The 22789-nt window shown below is 44.8% G+C and overlaps 1 protein-coding gene across 1 annotated transcript in view; it reads left to right on the top strand.

Moving 5' to 3' along the window:
- The window catches only part of EXOC4 (exocyst complex component 4), a gene marked incomplete at its 5' end in the record, with an annotated part of 481981 nt that overhangs the window by 52816 nt on the left and 406376 nt on the right, over nt 1-22789 (top strand). The window contains 3 exons of the mRNA XM_084273112.1: nt 4661-4845; nt 8035-8144; nt 19905-20148. Of these exons, the coding sequence (XP_084129238.1) occupies nt 4661-4845; nt 8035-8144; nt 19905-20148 (539 nt within the window). The remainder of the gene's footprint in view (nt 1-4660; nt 4846-8034; nt 8145-19904; nt 20149-22789) is intronic.

Below are 22789 nucleotides of genomic sequence, written 5' to 3'. Positions count from 1 at the left end.
GGGGTGGTTGAGGAGGGATTGTCCTGGGTGCCTGCAGAGCAGATCAAGTGAGTCAGGTTCGTCCTTGCATTGTGCTTCACTCTGTTATCATTGGGTTGGTAAGGTACTCTGTGTTATCTCTGGGTATGAGTGTTATTTGCTGTGGGCTGTTACTGTTCCCCTTCTGCAGTGATTTTGTCAGTAAACTGTCCTTATCCCAACTCAGGGAGGCTCTGGCTGTTTCTCCTTGGGGAGTGAGCTGTGTGTGGTGCTCAGCTGCTGCTTGGGGCTGAACCACCACACAGTCCCATTGGTAGGTCTGTAGCGTGTTTTAAGTTCTGTGCCTTCTTTGTAGACCTCTTTGCATCATTTCAGTTCCTTTTCCTACCATTCTGTGGTAGGTTATCCAGCACACAAGCTACATAAGTGTGTTCATCTCATACTTTGTAGTCTGAAATACAATCTGGGGTGCTGCTTTAGAGCTTGCTTATTGCCAGGACTTAAATCATCTTTCTGTTAGTAAAACTTCTGATGGGAAAAATGTTTTATTTCTTTTTAACATAATTTTTATGCTTCTTGCCCCCATAACCAATTGGAAGACCTTACCTTGACTTCCATGAACTTGGATTGAGCATGCAGTTACTTTTGAGATACAAACTGTTCTGAATGTTAAAACTTTTCTCTTGCTCTCTGTCTTGGTGATTGGCTGTAATGGGAAATGAAATGTTGGAGGAGAAACGAGTGGTTAAGTGAGGCTTTCCTGGAGCAGGGCTGTCCTGGGTTAAAATATTGAAATTTCCCTGTTATTTTCCATTGTAATTCAGTGCCATGTCTCATAGACATAACTTCCAGCTTCTCTGACTGCAAATACGAAGGGTAAGGGAGTCAAAAAACCCACCCAACAAACCTTGCCAAAAACCCTCAGCTTTTTCCAGGAAAAGAATGTTTGGCATGTAACAGTGTGGGGGTTTGGGGTTTGTTGGGCTTTTGTGGGTTTTCAGTGGTTCTTTTTTTTTTTTTTTGGTGTTTTAAAGTACCATAAATGATTGACTGTTCCATTTGTTGTGTAAAATATGTGTTTGAAAGCTGGATGTTGGTCTTAATAATTAGTTTTGAACATAACTAACTCTTTAGGACCTGGGAAGATAAAAATAGATCCAAATGTTCTGAGTGGAAAGCTTTACATTTTCATTGCTTGTGTTTCAGATAATGCTTTTGGTGAATGCCTTAGATTAATGTCAGTTCCCTGCTTGCTTTCAGTTCTTCCCTCGCTGCATTTTCATCTCGCAGCTTCTCAGTTTGACAAATGTTGTTCCCAATCTTGTTCTTGCTTTGGTGAAATTGCTGACAGCTTTCAGGGCAGCGATGAATGCCTGTGACTCCCTTGCAGTGATGGGGGGTGGTTACAGCGCCTTTGGAATTGGGAAATTTGGGGTCCGTCCTCTACTTGCCAAAGGAAGATGAAATTTAGCACTTCTGCTTCTGCCAAAGGTTTCCAAACTGTGTGTGTGTGTTCCTGTTGAGCCTTCTCTAGTCATGTGTACTGTGGCATGGCAGCTCTTTGGGGTGAAGCAAGCTTGGCTTTTTGCTTCATCTGTGGTTTGGTTTTGTGATGTGTTATGGCCAAACTTCTGTAACTGTTCACAAATAGGGACTGGGAAGAAAGAGGATGGACAGTTGCTTTGTGTCAAGTGGTAGGAACCTGCAAATGTTGGTCATGTTCACAGAATCACAAGGTTGGAAAAGACCTGTAAGGTCATCAAGTCGAACTCTTCCTGTCCTGTGCTAAACCAGATCCCTGAGCTCCTCATGTACCCATCTGTTAAACACACCCAGGGATGGGGACTCAACCACCTCCCTGGGCAGCCTGTTCCACAGCCCCACAACTCTGCCAGGGAAGAACTTTTCCCTCACATCTGATCTGACCCTGCCCTGGGGCAGCTTGAGCCCATTGCCCCTTGGCCCAGCTCCTGGCCCCTGGCTGCAGAGACCATCGCCCACCTCTCTGCACCCTCCTGGCAGGGCAGGGGAGGTGGGGAGAAGGGCTCCCCTCAGCCTCCTCTTCTCCAGGCTCAGCACCCCCAGCTCCCTCAGCTGCTCCTCAAAGGATTTGCCCTCCAGCCCCTTCCCCAGACTGGTTGCCCTTCTCTGCACTCGCTCCAGGACCTCCACGTCCTTCTGATGCTGAGAAGCCCAGAACTGGACCCAGCACTCAAGGTGCGGCTGCACCAGTGCCACGTACAGGGACACAATCACCTCCCCAGACCTACTGGCCACGCTAAGTTGTATCATTGGTGGGCTTAGGAGGAGCCTGCCTGCTATGTGATTAAAACTGTGACACAAACACTTTTCAGGACTGAACTGTAGCCTAAAGACTGCAGCAGCTCGACACTCTTATCTGTGCAGAGAAGAGAATTTCATAGTTAGGAACTTCTTGGCAAAATTTTTCAGGAGGAAGGAATAAAAAACCTGCAGCTTCCTTTTTGAAACTGCTTTTAATTTAAAAAGCCTGACTGCTCCAAAGCTATTTCAGGGTCATTCTAGACTTGGAGGGAAGCAAAGTAATATATTGTTGATAGATGTTCTTTCAGTACATTTAATATTTACTGGTATTAAGGGACCAGACCTTAGCTTGGCTGTCTGCTTACTGTATCTCTTTGCTTTTCATTTTTAATGTTTAGCTGACAGGTTCACTATAAATGTAAATCCCAAAGTGCAAGAAAATGTCTTATTTCACTAATAGTATCTTCAGTTATTAGGGAATGATGATTCTTCCCCACCCACCCACCCCCGTCTTAAATCTGGGCTTCTCCCTATGCAAAGGGAACTATGCTATTTCCAGTTTCTTCAAACAGCAGTTTGGACACTGCAGAGGGATTCCAGAATCACAGAGTTGTAGAGGTTGGAAGGAGCCTCACGAGATCCCCAAGTCTAACCCAACTGCCAAAGCAGGGACCCTAGGACAGGTCACACAGGTCAGTGTCCAGATGGGGCTGGAGTATCTCCAGAGAAGGAGACTCCACACCCCCTGGGCAGCCTGTCCCAGGGCTCCATCACCCTTACTGGGAAAAAGTTGTTCCCCAGATTGGTGTGGAACTCCCTGTGCTCCAACTTGAGGCCATCGCCCCTTGTCCTGTCCCCACAGACCATTGAAAAGAGGTTGGCTATTTCCCTTTGTGTTCTGCACTTGAAATATTGATAAACACTGATCAGATCCCCTGTCAGGCTTCTTTCCTCAAGGCTGAACAGTTTCAGTTCTTTCCGCCTTTCCTTGGAGGGGAGATGCTATTATTACTTTATTTTTTATTCTTTTTCGTAATGGTGGAATTTCCCTGTTAAATAATTAGAAAAGCAAGTAAACTGGGAGAAATGAAAATTAGTCATGTTTCTCTTATGCACTGATTTGTCACTCCTGGTGGCTTCTGTCCACGTTTATTTTCAGTGAGATTCCTCAGTGCCCGCTGGCTGTCAGTCAGTTGCTGCTGAAGTGCAGCAGCAGAGAGGTGTTTCCTATGGTCTGTTTACAATGCTGCATGTGTAGGTCCCTGCTGGATTCCCACCTCTTACTCTGTTGTTTGTATAAAGTCATAGAATCACAAAATGCATTAGTTTGGAAAAGACCTCCAAAGCCCATCTAGTCCAAACCCCCACAGTGAACAGGGATAACTCCACTAGATCAGGTCACTCAGAGCCCCATCAAGCCTGACCTTGAACATCTCCAAGGAGGGGGCCTCCACCACCTCTCTGGGCAACCTGTGACAGTGATCCACCGCCCTCCTATTGAAGAATTTTGTCCTAATATCCAACCTAAATCTTCCCTTTTCTAGCTTAAAACCATCATCCCTTGTCCTATGACTCCATGCCTTTGGGAACAGTTCTTCCCTAGCTTTCTTGTAGGCACCTTCCAGGTATTGGAAGGCAGCTGTAAAGTGTCCCTCTGGAGCCTTCTCTTCTCCAGGCTGACCAAGTCCAACTCTTTCAGCCTGTCCTCATAGGAGATGTGCTCCAGCCCTTGGATCACTTTTGTGGCCCTTTCTTTAATTTGAGCCCTAATGACAGAATATTAAAAAAGCCCTGTGCTTTGGAGTTCAGAAGTTCCTCTGAACTAGCAATAGCTTTCATTAATTCAATGGTGACATTTATTTACATCGTGCAGTTACATGATGTAGCACCTATGGAGGTAGAAGATGAAGCTTCAAAAGCTTTTTCAGCTGTGTCATGACATATCAGTTTAGGCAAATAAAATTGAAGTAATTTTCCTCCCCATTTATAGAATTGGGAATAATGTTGTGGTGTTGTTTCTGTAATGAAAAGAATAAAGATAATCAAACTTCATTGTCAGTATCTTTTTCTAACGCTTTTCTACTTGATAATCCTTTATTTTGTGCTAGAATGCTTTGATTTGTTTTATTTAATGAATTGTGGTTTAGCTACCTTGTCTTATGCTGAAAATATGTGAAGGTTGCTCATTAAAATCTGCGTTGTTTGGGTATTGGACCCTTTTTATATCTTGAATATTTTAGGAATGGAAGTAAAGACATTGAAGTGAAATGTTTTCTGCTTTAAAACGGTTTATAGGTAGAGTTGTCACAGGATTCAGATACTCCCCTAATCAAAGAGAAAACACCTGAGAGATTAATGAGTTGACCTCTAAAATTTGTTCCATGTGTTCCCCTTCCAGGTGTCAGCGGTGGACTCCTTGGAGGGTCCCCTTCTTCAGGTGGAGGGACTGAGTGACCTGAGACTGGAGCTCCACAGTAAGAAGATGAACATGCACTTAGTCCTGATAGATGAGTTACACCGTCATCTTTACATCAAGTCAACTAACCGAGTAGGACAACGCAACAAGGAGAAAGGGAGAATAAGGTGGGTTTGATTCAATCCTTACTGGGGGCAGCAGGTCTAAGAGGGAAGAAGACAGCATTCTCCTTTGCATAAGCAGAAACTTTCTTGGGTGAATGCCATTGACTTACACCTCAACCTTTCATTTTTGGCAAGCAACAACTTTCTCATGCTTGTGTCTGCAGAGAGTGGAAAAACTCCACAAATACATCTCTGTAACTTTGAGCCTGTGAACAGACTGTTCTCGTTCTTTCACTTCAGTGGTGGTGGTTTTTGTTGGGTTTCTGGGTTGTTGTTTTTTTTTTTCCCCTCTTCCCATAGAATTATGATGAGGTCAACTCCTTTGAACGTTCTTCTCCTTCTCTGATGCATATAGCTTTCCTACAAATGTCATGATTATGAGGTCAGGCAAAGGGAAGAATGCAGGGGGGGGAGAAAAAGCTCCTTTTTTTCTATCTATGGTTATAAAGATTTCCAACTAATCGTAAGGTTACTAGCTGTCAGCTGTAATATCATGAATTCTAAGTTTGAGGGCAATAGAGTTGTTGAGAGGGAAGGAAGAAAGATAGTGGCTGGAAAACAGACACACAGTATTGGAAGATAACTTTTGTGGAGTAAGAGGGGTAATAAACGCAGGCAGGGAGTGAAAGGGGAACCAGCATGTGATAAAGATGCAGAGAAAAGATAAATTAGCATTTTATTAGGAGAAGGAATCAAACATGCTTACCAAAATTAGAGATAGTAAGTTAAATTGAATGAATTTATGAAATAAAGGGTTGATTGAAGTTGAAATTTCTAGGAAGGAGGTTTGTTAGCAAGTCATCAGTCTCTTCCTTACTCATCTTGTTAATTAAAAACAGACACAAAGCTTTGCTGTAGCCAGACTGCACTACTGCTAATTAACTGCAGTTTTATACGACTGCTACAGGGAGCCTTATCTTTTTCTTATTTTCTGTCTTTTTTCACGTTCCCTGTCACGTGTCATTGACACCTGATGACATGAACCTTTGCATCGAGGACGGTCACAGAATCACAAGGTTGGAAAAGACCTTTAAGATTGAGTCCAACCATTCCTGTCCTGTGCTAAACCAGATCCTTGAGTACCTCATCTACCTGTCTATTAAACACATCCAGGGTCGGTGACTCAACCCCCTCCCTGGGCAGCCTGTTCCACATCCCAACAACTCTTCTATGGAAGAACTTTTCCCTCACATCTGAGCTGACCCTGCCCTAGAGCTGCTTGAGGCCATTTCTCTTTGTCCCATCTCCTGTCCCCTGGCTGCAGGGACCATCGCCTACCTCTCTGCACCCTCCTGACAGGGCAGTGGAGGTGGGGAGAAGGTCTCCCTTCAGCCTCCTCTTCTCCAGGCTGAATCCCCCCAGCTCCCTCAGCTGCTTCTCATAGGATTTACCCTCCAACCCCTTCCCCAGCCTGGTTGGTCAAGGACCTCGATGTCCTCCTTATGGTGAGGAGCCCAAAACTGGACACAGTACTCAAGGTGCTGTCTTGTTGCTTTGTTTTAGTGGGCTGCTCTAGACTGGCTGTTGACTGGGATGCAATAATGCTTGTAACTATTTCATGTACTGCTTTTCCATGTGTTCTGTTTAATGTTGCTGAGCTGGGATGCATCACTAATCCCTCTAAGTGTGGTACTGCAGGCATGTAGGGAGTATAGATGGTTCCTGTGCAGGATAACAGGTTGAGCCCTTGTCTTTGCAGAATTTGAAAAGCATTTTGACCTCTAAGGGAACATCCTGAGCTCCATTGTAGGAACCTGCTCCCCTTTCTCTTAAAGACTTCTTACTTCCCTGGGTGTGTTTAACAGGCAGGTGCATGAGGTACTGAGAGATATGGTTTAGCATAGGACAGGGACGGTTGGACTTGGTGATCTTAAAGGTCTTTTCCAACCTTGTGATTCCTTGCCACATCCAGCTTTCTGCCATCTGGGGCAGCATGGCATGTTTTTGGTGAATAATACAGTGTGGATTTGCTATGAAAATGACCACGTAGAAAGTCTTTCTTTTCTGAGTAGGACATTCATTCAGAGAAGGATGCCTGTAGGATGTACAGAACAGGAATTTTAAGGGGAGGAAAAAGGTTGGAGGTTTCTAGTGGGAATTAGAAAAGCTTGAGGGATTAGGTAATTTACACAAGCTGTGGGAGCATCTCTTGTCCTCAATATGTAGTTTTCCAGAAAGATCTTAACAGTTCCATGTTAATTTATCATCATCCCAGCAGTAATCATGCTGGAGGTGGATGTGTCTTTTGGGAAACAATCATGTGCTGTGGCAAGCTCCAGTTTATCCCAATTATGGTGGTGAGACCAGTCGCAAGAGTCTGAGAGTGCTGTTAAATTCAAAGGCCTTGGGAAACCAGATTTTGTCTTTGATATGACATCATTCTGGGGGTGAGCTGTTGGAGAGAAGCTCTGTGGAGAAGGACCTGGGGGTCCTGCTGGGCGACAGGTTGGCTGTAAGCCAGCAGTGTGCCCCGGCAGCCAAGAAGGCCAATGGGATCATTGGGGGCATTAAAAGGAGTGTGGCCAGCACGTCAAAGGAGGTGACCCTCCCCCTCTGCTCTGCCCTGGTCAGGCCCCACCTGGAGTGTAGTGTCCAGTTCTGGGCTCCCTGGAAGAAAAAAGCCAGGGATCTCCTGGAGAGAGTCCAGCAGAGGCTATGGAGATGACTAAAGGCCTGGAGCATCTCCTCTACAAGGAAAGGCTGATTGAGCTGGGACTGTTCAGCCTGGAGAGAAGAAGCCTGAGAGGGGATCTGATCAATGGTTATCAATATCTGAAGGGTGGGACACAGGGGGAAATGGACAGCCTCTTCTCAGGGTCTGTGGAAACAGGACCAGGGGCAATGGCCTCAAGTTGGAGCACAGGAAGTTCCACACCAACATGTGGAAGAACTTCTTCCCAGTGAGGGTGAGGGAGCCCCGGGACAGGCTGTCCAGTGGTGTGTGGAGTCTCCTTCTCTGGAGATATTCCAGCCCTATCTGGACACCGACCTGTGTGACCTGTCCTAGGGACCCTGCTTTGGCAGGAGGGTTGGACCTGATGATCTCTTGAGGTCCCTTCCAACCCCTACAGCTCTGTGGTTCTGTGATATCTATTGCTTAGGCTTACAGATTTAAGAAATAAAGGAATTATTTGTTGTGAACTAAGATTGTAAATAATAGTAAACTCACTTTAATTCTTTCCCCTCACCCAGTTCACTTGTGAAAGATGCCTCTCCTGTACCACTTATGGATGTTACTAACTTGTCTACACCCCGAAAGTTCCTTGAAACTTCCCAGTTCACTACTCCTGGAGGCTCCAGCAGTGAGTATTTAAGTCCTATATGTTCCTCCCAGAATGACTTTGTAGGTTTGCAGCTGGTTTTACACAAGTAGTATTAGATATATCATCTGCTCCTCATGGATGGGAGGGATGCTGCTGATGGGATACCCTTTGACAAAGGGTTGGGGAAGTGATTTGTGCAGTGTCACTGTAGCACGGCCATGGGCTGAGTGGAGAATGGATGGAGAGCAGCCCTGAGGAGAAGGGCTTGGGGGTGTTGGTTGCAAGAAGCTCAACCTGAGCCAGCAATGTGTGCTGCCAGCCCAGAAAGTCACCTGTGTCCTGGGCTGCATCCCCAGTAGTGGAAAAGGGGCATTCTGCTCAGCTCTGGGGAAACCCCCCTGCAGTGCTGCCTCCAGCTTGGAGGTCCCCAGGACAAGGGGGACATGGAGCTGTTGGAGTAAGTCCAGAGGAGACCACAGAAATGCTCAGAGGGCTGGAGCCCCCATGCTCTGGACCCATGCTGAGAGAGGTGGGGTCTTCGCAGCCTGCAGAACAGAAGGCTCTGGGGAGACCTCAGAGCCCCTTTCATTCCCTAAAGGGCCTACAGGAAAGCTGGAGTGGGAATATTTATCAAGCAGTGTAGTGACAGAACAAGGAGTGATGGGCTTAAACTAGAAGAAGAGGACATGTAGATTAGACATTAGGAAGAAATCCTTCCCTGTGAGGGTGGGGAGACCCTGGCACAGGGTGCCAAGAGAAGCTGGGGCTGCCCCTGGATCCCTGGCAGGGTTCAAGACCAGGTTGGATGGGGCTTCGGGCACCCTGGGCTACTGGAGGGTGTCCCAGTCGATGGCAGGGTTTGGAACTAGATGGGTGTTAAGGTACCTTCCATTCCAAACTGTTCTGGGATTCTATGATTTGAGTGACTGGTATGTTCACGGGCAGAACTTGCCCATATCTGTATTTTTCTCCTGGAGAGTCAGCTTTCCCCCATTCTGCCCACATCAGCTTCAATTAAATACACTTTGTTTTCTGTGCCTCTTCTGATCATGTTCTTTATATCTTGGACAGAAGAGATATTTGCAGTCAGTTCAGCTTGTTTAGAGGTCTCCCATCTAATGTGAGCAGGCAGGTATGTGCAGATGTTGTACAAGTTGGGGTTTTTTTCTTTGTTGGAGCCAAAAGGTCAAAGCTTTTCCTTGTGGGAAATTTGGGACTTTGACTAGAGCCCTGTGTAGCCATGGGAATAATCTGGTGGTGATACTTGTGTACCTGATACTGCAGCAAACACTGAGCAAAATGCCCCGTTTCATTGGTGCTTTTCTGTGAGGCTTTGGAAGTGCTGCACAGATGGGGAATTAATCCTTGTATTGTTTCAGTAGATTAGTAAGTGGGGTTGTCCTTGTTTAACAAATGAATAAAAAGAGCAATGCAGACCTGACCTACATCTGTTCCCCCTTTTCCTTTCAAAACTTCCCTGTTTGTGTTCCTCAAATGCTGAATCTTCTCATCCGTGGAGTTGTTTTTTGTCCTTATGTCTACTGCTTTCTGGGTTTTTCCCATTGTCACGCTTGGCTTCCAGACTCTTGTCTTGGACCCTCCTTTTCTTTGGATCTTGCAGGGATTTTTGTTACTAGCCCTGCTCCTGTTGGGTTGGCCAGTCTCTCAAAGCCTGAGGCTATATTTCTGCATAGTGGAGGTTTGTCAGGAGACAGATGCATCACTGCAAACTTTTCAGAGCTAGAAGCTGCAGCTTGATCACAGGAACATAGAAAAGAACCATCATGCGAATATTCTGGGGAAGAAACTTAAGAATTCCTATTCTCTCCTTGTGAGAAGTTCAATTCAGTTTCTTGCTTCAATTCAGTTTGGGGAGGTAAGGAAACAAACCACAGCAAACTGAATCCCAGTTTCACCACTGTAGATGTTAACTGCCTTCCTTTGTGGTGCGTTAGCTGTCTAGTATCTGATGTTATTTCCCACCTAAAATATTAGTCCTCTGTATGGGAAGGAAAAAAAATTCTTAAGTTCTGGATCTGATAGAGATCTTCTGTCTCACCTTACGATGGGGAGTAGGAAGGGAAACCAACCTGTGAAGGTGCCCCTTCTGTAAGGGAGGAATGAAGTGCAAGATAGGTAAAAGTCTGAATGAGCTGGGGCTGTTCAGCCTTGAGAAAAGAAGCCTGACAGGGGATCTGATCAATGGTTATAAACGTCTGAAGTGTGGGAAACGGGGAAATGGCCAGCCTCTTCTCTGCCGGGACAGGGCAAGGGGTGATGGTCTCAAGTTGGAGCACAGGAAGTTCCCCCCCAATGTGGGGAAGAACTTTTTCACAGTGAGGGTGAGGAAGCCCTGGGACAGGCTGCCCAGGGGGGTGTGGAGTCTCCTTCTCTGGAGATATTCAAGACCCATCTGGAAGCCGACCTGTGTGACTTGTCCTAGGGACCCTGCTTTGGCAGGGGGGATGGTATTGATGATCTCTGGAGGTCCCTTCGAACCCCTACGATTCTGTGATACATAGTTTGATTCCATCTTTTGGTAGAGATGAAGCCAAGACTCTTTTCCACCATCTCTTACTTCAAATAGTATGTGGGACCCCTATCTTATATATTATAGAATCACAGGATCACTAGGTTGGAAAAGACCTTTTAGATTGAGTCCAACAGTATCTGTCACTACTAAACCATATCTTTTGGTGTCCCTTCCAACTGCTAAGATACTGTGATAGTGTGATAGCACGCCCTCATAAGCAGTTCATACTGTATTTGAATGAAAGTCCTAGGATACAAGCAACAGGTAAGAATTGCAGTAGTGGTCTCTAAATGCTGAGAGAGTGAAAGGTGGTGTTCCTCTCACTCCAGGGGCGTGGAAACAAAGAGACTGGTGGCTTCATCTGCTACTCCAGTCAATTGGTATAGGTCAGTTAAGAATCTGCCTTGAAAATTCTCATTCTTGCACATCTGGTTTTGCTCCTCATGCCCAAAACACCGGAATAATCTCTTAGCCTGGCTCTTTGTTACACCATGTACCAGTCAGTGAAGCGCTGGGCAAATGTCCCTCAGACTGGGAAAGATCTAGATTGTAACAGAAAACATTTGATGAGTGTAATGTATGCATATGGTTTTGCTTCAAGTGCACAGTGTACTCAGGTAGGGGTTTTTTCCACATAATTTTATTTAAAAGTAGCCTTTTCCAGGATTGCACAACCACCAGCGAATTTAACACTTATGTGTGTGCATAACAAAAGCTGTTTCTGCCTTTAGTCATTTAAGTTCTTGGGCTTTTTATTGATGAAACAAAGTGGCTGTGCATATTAATGTGTGTCATTATAAAGCACTGACTCATTCAACCTCTCTCAGCAAAGATGCCAAAATTTTGAGTCCTTTCTGCATTCACTTCCCAAAGGAGATGTTACCTTGTGCTGTAGAATCTTTATAAGGAAATTAAAGCTGTTCCTGCTGCACTTAAAATAAACAAAACCTTCGCTAATGTTCACCTGAGGATTGTAGATACGGCGGTTCACCAGGAACATTTTCCCTTCATGCCAGTTCAGAGAAATATATTCACTTTTGAATTCTATTTCTCTGCTTGAACTTTCTGTACTCTGAAGAGTATTTACAAAGGTTCCTGCATTGCCAGACTCTTCCTGGAACTAGGAAACATGCTCGCCCAGTACATTGCAAACCCAAGAGCTCCCTTGCCTGAAGAATTCCTTAGAGTGTGTTAGAAATCTGACAGAAGATGAGCTGAGGTGGTAACAGTCAATATTGGTGTTGGTTGCTTATACAAATTTTATGCTGAATAGATCATGTGCTTAATAACCCAGCCTTCCCAGTTTTAAGAGGGAAAATGGAACTTTTAGATCCAAGCAGTGGACAATGGATAGAAGTGGACATTAGATAGGAGCAGAGACTTCTTAGCTCAAGTCCAGCTCTAGCTTTGAGAAGGCAAAATACTTCGGTGTAGGTGGAAATACATGGAGACCTTTGAACTTGGCCCTGGGAAACTCCTGCAGTAACTGGGGCTTTAGGGTCTAATTCTAAAGGTGGGTCTGAAACCACCATAGTGCTATTCTCTGTTTGTTCAAACATACTCAGTAAATATGTGAAAGATAATTTTTTCCTGTTAACCTGACCTGGATGATTCTTCTCTATCATTCGCTCTAAAAATTAGAGAGTCCCCTCCCTGAGCCAGAGTTTTTCTGTAGCTGGCTGTTTTGTTTGCACAAATCCAACCGAGAATTTGCTCAGAAGGTGGTGGGAATCCAGCAGCAAGGCTGATTGTCTCCTGCTATCATTGCATCACCATGCAAATGCCAGAATTCTCATCTCAGGGCAAACCTTTGCACCTGTAATGTTTAAGAGGAGGTCTGTTCCTGCAGTGTAAGAAGGGTTTGCAACTCTGTAGTAACTAAGAAAAACTTTGAAGGAACTGTGTGTCTGTTTTCGCAGAGCTAGGGTTTCCCTCACTGATCCTTGCTGCTGGTTTGTGTTCTGACTTGATGCTGAGTTGCTCTTCCCCCATAATTTCATCATGTTTTCATAGGTGGTCTCAACATAAGATCATTGACTACTGTGCACTGGTGTATTTTTGCCCCTGTACTCTGCGTTGGTGAGGACACACCTTGAGTGCTGTGTCTAGTTCTGGGCTCCTCACCATAAGAAGGACATGGAGGTCCTCGAGTGAGTCCAGAGAAGGGCAGCCAGGCTGGGGAAGGGGCTGGAGGGCAAATCCTCTGAGGAGCAGCTGAGGGAGCTGGGAGTGTTCAGCCTGGAGAAGAGGAGGCTGGAGGGAGACCTTATCACCGCCTCCACTGATCTGACAGGAGGTTGTAGAGAGATGGGCGATGGTCTTTTCAGCCAGGGGACAGGAGATGGAACAAGGGGAAATGTGCTCAAGCTGCCCCAGGGCAGGGTCAGATTAGATGTTAGGAAAAAATTCTTCACTGAAAGAGTTGTTAGGGGCTGGAACAGGCTGCCCAGGGAGGGGGTTGAGTCACCATCCCTGGATGTGTTTAAAAGACGGGTAGATGAGGTACTTAAGGATATGGTTTAGCATAAGAGAGGAATGGTTGGACTTGATGATCTTAAAGGTCTTTCCCCACCTGGTGATTCTGTGATTTAATTCTGTGATCATGTGTATTTATTTGAAGGCATGCTTTTCATGCTTGCTTGGCTGTGGAGGATTTTGAACATGGTTTACTGAGTTGCTTTGTTCCGTTTTCTCCAAGTTCAGTGTTAGAGCAGGTTTGAGAGAGTCGCCTTATGAAATTAAAATGCTGCTGGTTTTTGAGAGACTAATGTCCTTAAAACTGTGGATGGAACTGTGTGACCAGCAGTTTTAGAAAGAGGATATTTGGCTTTAGGCTTTGAAGTTATTGATCTTTGAGACACGTTTTCTTCTGGGCTTGGTAGAAAGGCAGAGCAGAAAATGACCCAAATTTTTAAAGGACCAATTTCTCATTTAACTGTCCATTTGTTGCTCATTGTCTCCTTTCCTGGGTCAGGACAAGGATTCAGCACCAGAAATTAGCAGGTGACGTTTCTTCAACTCTTAAATTACACCTTTGGGGCACGATGAATTTGCATCCCTTTCTCTAGAAAGATTGAAGGCAGAAAGGGTATAATCAGCAAGGACATAAATCATGGAAAATAGTACATTAAATTTTACTAGTTGCCCATAAAAGCACCCAGCTAATGAAATCTCCTGTAATGAGTAGCAGCAAATTTTGACCGTTCATTGGAATGAAAAACAAGACCCAAGAGTCTTTTCTTCAGCTGCTTTGCTTAAAAGAGTTATCAACATTGGCTTTTCTAGGGATCTGACTGCAGCTATTGAAATGCCTCTTGCAGCAGGATTCTTTCTTCTGAAATGGCAGAACTGTACAAATGAGGGTGTCATCAATTGGAAGAGACGTTTTTATAGGGCACCATCAAACCAGGGAGCCGTCAGGGAAGTTTCCTCCTTTGTAACTATGGAGGTGATGAATCAGTGATGCATGATCCAACCTCCTAGTGATTTAAACTCAGGGTAGATTTTTTTTTCTGTGTTTTCAGATGTGCTGCTTCAGTGGAGAAGCTTTTTTTACATGGCTACATGTTTCATTAGAGAATGTGGCAAAATCTCCACTCCTTTAGGTTGTTGTCTTTGGGAGGCTTTTGAGAAACCATATTTAAACCTTGTGCTTCATAAGTGGTTTTCAGAGATTATTAGAAGAAGAAAATCATCAGGAGTAGTCAGCATGGCTTCACCCATGGGTATTCATGCTTGACCAACTCAATCAACTTCTGTCATGAGGTGACTGGTCTGAGAGAGAAGAGGAGGGCAGTCATCATTGCCTACCCCCTCTTCAGTAAGGCCTTTGACACTGTGTGCCAGAAGATCCCAAAAGAGAAATCATAGAATGTGTTAGGTTGGAAGGAAGGGACCTTTAAAGGTCATCTAGTCTAACCCACCTGCAGTGAGCAGGGAATGGTTGAGGTACAGTCTGGATGAGCAGACAGGGAGGTGGATTGAAAACTGACTGAATGACTGGGATGCAGAGGGCAGCCATCACTAGTACAAAGACTAGTTGGAGGCCAGGAGCTAGTGGTGTACTCCAAGGTACATGTGGGGGTCCTGCTGGGCTAAGCCCTGTTCAGCATCTTAATTCCTGATCTGGATGTGGGGGCAGAGTGTATTCTCTGCAGATGACAGCAAGTAAGGAGGAGTGGCTGATGTGCCAGAGGGTCGCACTGCCATCCAGAGGGACCTGGACAGGCTGGAAAAACAGCCTGGCAGGAACCTCAAGAAGTTCAACCAGAGGAAACTCCTGCCCATGGAGATGATCAGCCCCAGGTGTTGTGATACACTAGAAAGAAGCTTGGCAGAAAAGGTCCTGCTGGACATGAAGTTAAACATGAGCAGCCAGCACAGTACTCTTGCTGCGGAGAGGGCAAGAGTTCTCTTGGGCTGCTCAGACTGACACATAGGAGGTTCCCTCTGAACATCAGGAAACACTTCTGTTACTCTGACAGAGCACTGGTGCAGCTTCTACAAGGAGGTTATGGAGTCTCCATCCTTGGAGATACAGGTCCTGGGCAGCTGGCTGTGGATGGCCCTGCTTGAGGAGGGAGGTTGGACCAGATGACCTTCAGAAATCCCTGCAACCTCAGTCATTCTGTGATACTATGATTTGGTGTCATCTTAGAATGGAATTAAACCATGTAACCCACTTGAAATTTGGATTTCAGAGGGGTCAGTTTAGCTAAAAATGTATCAAGTCACAAATGTATCTGGAAAAGCTTCAGCCAGACTTCACTCAGTCTGGTGTTTCTCTTGGCTTGCAGGGGACTATGTGCAGCAGTCCATATCTGACATGGGAAAAGAAAGCAGCGTGTTGAAGCTCTTTTTTTAGTATAAGACTGAAAATTGGATTTTAAGGGCTTCATTAAGCTGAAGAAAGGCAACTTTAATAAATTTTAAAGTATTCATTTGCTGACATCACGTTTCACTTGTTACAGTCTCGAGGAAGGTGGAGAAATTTACTTCTGGGTGTTACTGAAAAAAAATTCCTCTGAAATCCTTCTTTGGTGTTTTCTACCTGTCTTATTGTTAAATATAGTGAAGCTGGGTTTAATTAAAACAGGTCTTTTTTTTTCCCTTTTCTCTTCACTTTGATGAATCACAAAGGAGAGGAGGTTAATCAAATCTGAATAGCAGACCTGCAATTTAGAATAACTTGTAAAAATGAACCTTGCAAACAGCCATAGGATAATTTAATTTTTCAGGGCTTCTCTATATAAAGCAAGTGCTTATGGTGTGAACAATGATCTCTCTTTCATGGTATGTTTTACAGAAGCATTTCAAGTAGAAAGTGGTGAATGTGGAGAGCTAGGACTAGGGTCTGAGAACGTTGTGCTTTTGTCTTGATAAAAATGAATTACAAAGTCATATTCTCAATTTAAGAGTAAATACCAGATGAAGGCTTCAATTCTGACAGCTGAGCTGTAGGGACATGTTCCTTCATCTGTGGAGCTCCTCAGGAAATACCACGTGGGATTGTGGTTTTCAAGATGAACTTCTTCACAAACGCCTCTCCACTTTGATGCCTTTTTCGAAGAGGTCGGGGACAGGAGGGGCTGATTCCTGGACCAAAAAGCTTTGTGGTCAGATAACCCCTTGATGACATTAAATGGCAGAAGAGGATGTTTGAAGTAAGGAAGATGCAGAAAAAGAACACCTTCAGTTGCCCAGGGTTGTAATCTTCTCAGATCTTACAGATAAATGGGCCCCCAAAGCTACCCAGGATACCTGTTTAATAAGCAGAATGTGCTGGAAACACAGTCCCTACTGTTTTATCAAAAGATCAGATCTAACACAACTTACATACCAGTGTGTTGCTACTAGATATTGAACTCTTTGCTTTGCTGTTGTTTGTAAGAGATGTAAATCGATGTCCTGCTTATTTGAGGGGCTTCAAAATTGGTTTGCTCTTTTGAAAATGGAAGAGCGTTCATCTTGGTGTGCTGACGGAGTTCTCGGCAAGATTGCTGCCTTTAGTCCTCTTAAATGCTGGCCTCACATTTGGATCCAGTACTATTTCCTCCCTCTTAGGTTTTCATTGTGTGATATTAAGAATAATTTCCAGCCTGCTTACAAAGGGGCTGCAGCGTAATGATGGGGACCTGTCCTCTAAAAGGTTGCTTAGGCTCTGAAGTCTTTGTGTTGAACTCAGACAAAGGAGATATTTATGTTTGGGGTTGGTTTTTTTTTAAACCAGTAAATGAAAACCTTTCCTCCTGTAGCATTTGCAGTGCCATCTTTTCCACGACTCCTGCTCCAAAGATCTTGTTTTCTGGATTCATGTCTGGCATGCTGTGGGTTTTTTAGAGTAACAAATAGTGTTAACAAAGTGGGTAGAGCATGTAGGCAGCGTACAAAGTGCTTTGCAGCCTCGTGGGTTGAAAGGTGTGTGATGAATGAGCAGAAATATGTGTGTATCCAGTTGCTAACTTCTAATTGGTATCAGTGCTCATGTGTCTTTGAAGCATCTCCTATATTACCCTTTTTCTTTTACAAAATTTAAATTAACACATTCTTGGTGTGTCTGTTTGGCTGTCCTGTAACTTGCTGAGATTTAATTGAAAAGGCCTGTGTAAGAGAGGAAAAAAAGCACTATTTGATCTCTCTGTTATTAAGCACATAAAACCTCACGTCGTTACCTGTTGTGACGTGTGATGATCACACAGGATCCATCAGAGCATGTCCAGAGAAGGGTGATGAAGGTGGGGAAGGGTCAGGAGCACAAGTCTTGTGAGGAGCAGCTGAGGGATCTGGGAATGTTCAGTCTGGAGAAGAGGAGGCTCAGGGGAGACCTTGTTGCTCTCTACAACTACCTGAAAGGAGGCTGTGGATAGCTGGGGGTCAGCTTCTTCTCACAGATGACCAGTGACAGGACAAGAGGGAATGGCTGCAAGTTGAGTTAGGGGAGGTTCAGGTTAGAAATAAGAAGTTTCTTCTCAGAAAGAGTGGTTGGGCATTGGAACGGGTTGCCCAGGGAAGTGGTGGAGTCACCGTCCCTCAGGGTGTTCAAGGAAAGGCTGAATGAGGTACTTGAGGACAAGGCCAGGTTGGATGGGGCCCTGGGCAACCTTTTGTAGGTCCAGGTCTGGAGGTTGGTGGCCCTGCCTGTGGCAGGGAGTTTGGAACTGTATGATCCTTGGGGTCCCTTGCAACCCAGACCATTCTGTGGTTTAATAATTAATACAGGTGGTAGGGGGGCGGTTCGACTAGATGATCTTGAAGGTCTTTTCTAACCTTAGTGATTCTGTGATTTTGTGATTCTCACCTCACTCTTACCTGGCAGTGCTGCTTGTGCTGTAGGTTGAAGTCTAAAAGTGTGTGATTTAGTGAGCTTTTCTTCCCATCCATGTAATCCCAACAGTGGCACCTCTGCCTGAAACCCATCTCAGCTGTGGAGGTTGGTGTAAACTGATGCTGAAATAAGCATTATCTTTTTACTGTGATGCTATTTATGAAGTGACATCACTTGGGCTCTTTGGGATATTGTTTTCTTGATCTTGCACTAACTGAGTGGCGCTGATGCTCTTGTGTTCGGAGTGTCATAGCTTAGGCAGCGACAAGGCTGCATTGCTACTGGTGACGTGCCATTTTTCATTTCTGCCATGTCATTGAAATCCTCCTGGTGGATCTTTTGACATTTATTCAGGTTCTTGGATAAGTTTTGATTTAAGTAAGAGAAAAAAATAATCTGGTGAGCAGCAGAAACCACAAGAGTCATCTGTCATCAGACAGCCTTTATCAGAGCTCAGTACCAGCGAGATGAAACAGTCGTTAGGTTTTCGTTTCTAAGCAAGGGCACGGTGTGGTGGATGGAACAGCTTCCTCTGTATCCCTCAGTGCTGTTTGTCTGTGTGCTGCCACACTGGCTGTTAAGAAACAGCGTGACTGGAGATGTTCCAAGACCACGGAATGACAAGGTTGGAAAAGACTTTTCAGATCATTGAGTCCAAACGTTCCTGTCCTGTGCTAAACCAGATCCCTGAGCACCTCATCTTCCCTGCTGTTAAACACAGCCAGGGGTGGGGACTCAGCCCTCTCCCTGGGCAGCCTGTGCCAGGCCCTGACAGCTCTTGCAGGGAAGAACTTTTCCCTCCCATCTGAGCTGACCCTGCCCTGGGGCAGCTTGAGCCCATTGCCCCTTGTCCCATCTCAAGTCCCCTGGCTGAAGAGACCATCGCCCACCTCTCTGCACCCTCCTGCCAGGTAGTTGTAGGTGGTGATAAGGTCTTCCCTGAGCCTCCTCTTCTCCAGGCTCAACACCCCCAGCTCCCTCAGCTGCTCCTCAGAGGATTTGTCCTCCAGCCCCTTCCCCAGCCTGGTTGCCCTTCTCTGGACTCACTTGAGGACCTCCATGTCCTTCTGATGCTGAGGAGCCCAGATGCTTTAGTTGAGTTTGCCTTGAAGACACTTACTTTCACAGAAGTGTTGGAATATATGTATTAAATGTTTCACCTAGCCTTTAAGAGAGACATGCTTTTGTTGTTGCTGAGTGTTATCTGTAAATTAAGAAATGTTGATTAATGAACATACTTAAAACAAGCATCGTACCTCTTGCCTTTCTCTTCCTTGTTGCTTAGCAACAGATTTTTTCCCTGTGCAATCCCTGTTACTTCAGGAGGACTGTATCCACAATATCCTCTCTAATTCTTCTTGCTTTTCCTTTCTAGGAGCCATGCTGAAAGATTTGAGTAGCTTCAACAACCCCTTGACAGACGTAATAAAGCAGAACAGGATAACATCAAACAATCATTCACTTTGGCAGCATAAACTTTGCCAAATTCATCAGAAGTCTGTTAAGCTTGATAGTGTTTATAATGAAAATTCTTCTCTTGTGATGAACACAGTGTAGGATAACAGCTGGGTTGGAAATTTAGGGCTTGGAGCTCCTTGAAACAACTTCAAGGGATTTGTAGTGATATTTATAAATGAGATGGTATTATTATGTCTTAATTGCACCAGGCTTCCTCTGGTTCCAAAACAGAGGTCATGGTGTAAGTTACTTATTAGGAGTCAATCAGATGTGTGGGTGGTTGGATTTACATGTAGGGAAGCCCCCAAGCAAACAGAAATATCCATTGCCTCCCCCTCCCTGGAATCTGAGTGCTGCTGGCTTCCTTGTTTATTCCTTGGTTGCTCAAAGTGGTGGGAGTTCTGTGAAGGCTTCTTCTGTGTGGTGCTAAGTGTTGGTTTTAATAGTTTAAATCTTGGATGATGCCTTTTTAAATCTCTTCCAGTGCGAGAAACGAGCCTTCTGGAAATTAAAGAAGATACAGAACTGGATCCAGAGGAGAACAGCACTGTCTTCATGGGCATACTCATCAAAGGGCTGGCCAAGCTGAAAAAAATCCCTGAAACGGTGAAAGCCATCCAGGATCGCTTGGAGCAGGAACTCAAGCAGATTGTTAAGCGATCCACAACCCAGGTGGCTGACAATGGTTACCAGAGAGGGGAGAATCTTTCCCAGGAAAATCAACCTAGGTAAGAGTATTTCGACCATGAAACCTTCATTGCTGCAAAAAGCCTGGAGAAAGGTGTTCTGTCTGTTGGTTACCATTTCAAGGTATCCCGGTCTCCATCAGAAGAGGGGTGGCAGCAGGGACAGGGAGGGGATTGTCCCTCTCTGCTCTGCCCTGTGAGGCCTCAGCTGGAGTCCTGTGTCCAGAGCTGGGGTCCCCAATACAAGATGTTGGGCTTTTGGAGAAGGTTCAGAGGAGGCCACAAAGATCATCAGAGGTCTGAAGCACCTCCCCTATGAAGAGAGGCTGAGGGAGCTGGGCTTGTTCAGCCTGGAGAAGAAGGGAGCAGAGGAACAGGAGGGGAATCAGCTTGTTAAAGGGCAGAGACTGGCAGGACAAGGGGGATGGAGTGAAGCTGAAGGAGGAAAGGGTTAGATGAGATGTTAGAGGGAAGCTCTTGACACAGAGTGTTGAGGTGCTGGAACAGGCTGCCCAGAGAGGTGGTGGATGCCCCATCCCTGGAGGTGTTCATGGCCAGGTTGGATGAGGCCCTGAGCAACCTTGTGTAGCTCCAGGCCTGGAGGTTGGTGTCCCTGCCTGTGGCAGGGGGTTTGGAACTCTGTGATCCTTGGGGTCCCTTCCAACCCAGACCATTCTATGATTCTATGAAATCTGCTCTGTTCTTTTACTTGCTGGAGTTGAGAACTCATGTAGATACCATTATGAATTGAATAGTGAGCTCAGTGATAGAGACCAAGAGGCATCCAAGTGCGACAAGTTTTATGGTGAACTGAAAAACATTTTACTTGCTGAATCCTGAGGTCAAGCAAGCATTGTGGCTGACAGCCTAATGAATAGTTAAGCAGTTCTGGGCGCTGCACCGTGCTCAAATTTGGGGTCTCACAGAGTTCTCTTGAAACAGGAGGACTGTGTTGTTTGGATTTATTTTTTTCTTGACAGCAGGAAAGTCACTTAATTTTGATTTAAAACTGTAGCTAATTTAAGGGGCGGTATACCTTTCTACACTATAATTTATTCTTTTCAATATAAATGAATTCACCTGCTTGCTGTAAACTTCCCATGTGATTTAGTTTTAGAATCAGTTCTAATTATCTCCTTATTCAACAAGAATTCAAGACATTTTGCACAGCTCTAGAATATGAGTATCTCAGAGGCTCACAAATTCCTGTTAAACCCCACTAAAATTCTTTGTGCCTTACCCACCCCTCTGGGCAGGTTAGAATAGAATCATAGAATGGTTTCAGTTGGAAAAGACCTTCAAGACCAAGTCCAACCATCTACCCAGCCCTACTAGATCCAACACTAGACCAGGTCACCAAGCACAACATCTAGTCTTCTTTTAAACACCTCCAGGGATGGTGACTCAACCCCCTCCCTGGGCAGCCTGGGCCAATATCCCAGAGCCTATTCAGTAAAGAAATTGTTCCTAATATCAACCTAAACTTTCCCTGACACAACTTTAGGCCATTTCCCCTGGTCCTGTCACTAGCCACCAGGGAGAAGTGACTGACCCCCACCTCACTGCCACCATGTTTTAGGTAACTGGAAAGAGTGATGAGGTCTCCCCTCAGTCTCCTTTTCTCTAGACTAAACAATCCCAGCTCCCTTGGCTGATCCTCGTAAGACTTGTCTTCTAAACCCTTGACCATTTTAATGTCATTAAAATATGACCTGATCCAATTTCTCCATTTCAATGGACAGCCAGTAGCCATACCACCTGCTCAAGAATGATCCTTAAAGCAAGTACCAAGCATATGCTATGCTCCATCTGATCTTCTGCCTTCTGACCCACCCAAAAAGCTTGTTGCAATTCCACCAAGTTACCTAACATAACTCTATAAATTCTTCCAAATGTCATTGTTTCCACAGCAGTGATGATGATAGGAATTAAAGAGTTTTGATCAAGCTAAAGTTTTCCTTGAGAGCGATTTTTTCACTACAAATATCACATATAATGAAGACACACATTTGGGGAGATGTTTTGCTTTCTTCCCCCCATTAATTTCTTTTTGACAGTGATCATTGTGCAGTATCACAAATTAACAATGACAGCTAGGCCCTTATGGAGTGCTAGAAGAGTTCTAGACCAGCTAGCCCTTATGGAGTCCAAAGAAGAGTTCTAGTGAATCCTGAAGAACAGCAGAAACATAGCTCTTGGTTGGCTTCCACATCTCACTACTAATTTAAATAGAGCTGCAAACAAACAAGAAACTCGTCCACATATTTACTGATCTAATTAGATCTTTGTATAATTTCTAAGCTCTGCACATTCATCAGCTTAACTGAAGAATTTAACTGCTGAATCTTGTCTTTTTCAAGTCATCTTACGTAGGAACATCTGGCATCAGCACCAGCGTGAAGTCATGATTCGATGTGATGCAAGGTGGTATTTGTGTTGGCACCAAGCTTTCTCAACACCATGCAAATCAGGGATCTGAGACAGGGTTATAATTCAATGTATTATAAAGCCACTTAAAACAAAAGTTGAGGTCAAAAAATCATCAAATCTAGCACTTCATATAAGGCACCACTTGTTTGTTACATAACTGGCTTCTACTGTGTTTCCACCTTCCAATCTGCATTTCCAAAATCTGTTTAAGCCAAATGATCCTCTTCTAGGGCCAAGCACAGAAAGAAGCATC

Source organism: Gallinula chloropus (assembly GCF_964237585.1).
Source record: "Gallinula chloropus genome assembly, chromosome: 1".
Taxonomy (NCBI): Eukaryota; Metazoa; Chordata; class Aves; order Gruiformes; family Rallidae; genus Gallinula; species Gallinula chloropus.
This window is presented reverse-complemented; position numbering and strand designations above follow the sequence as displayed.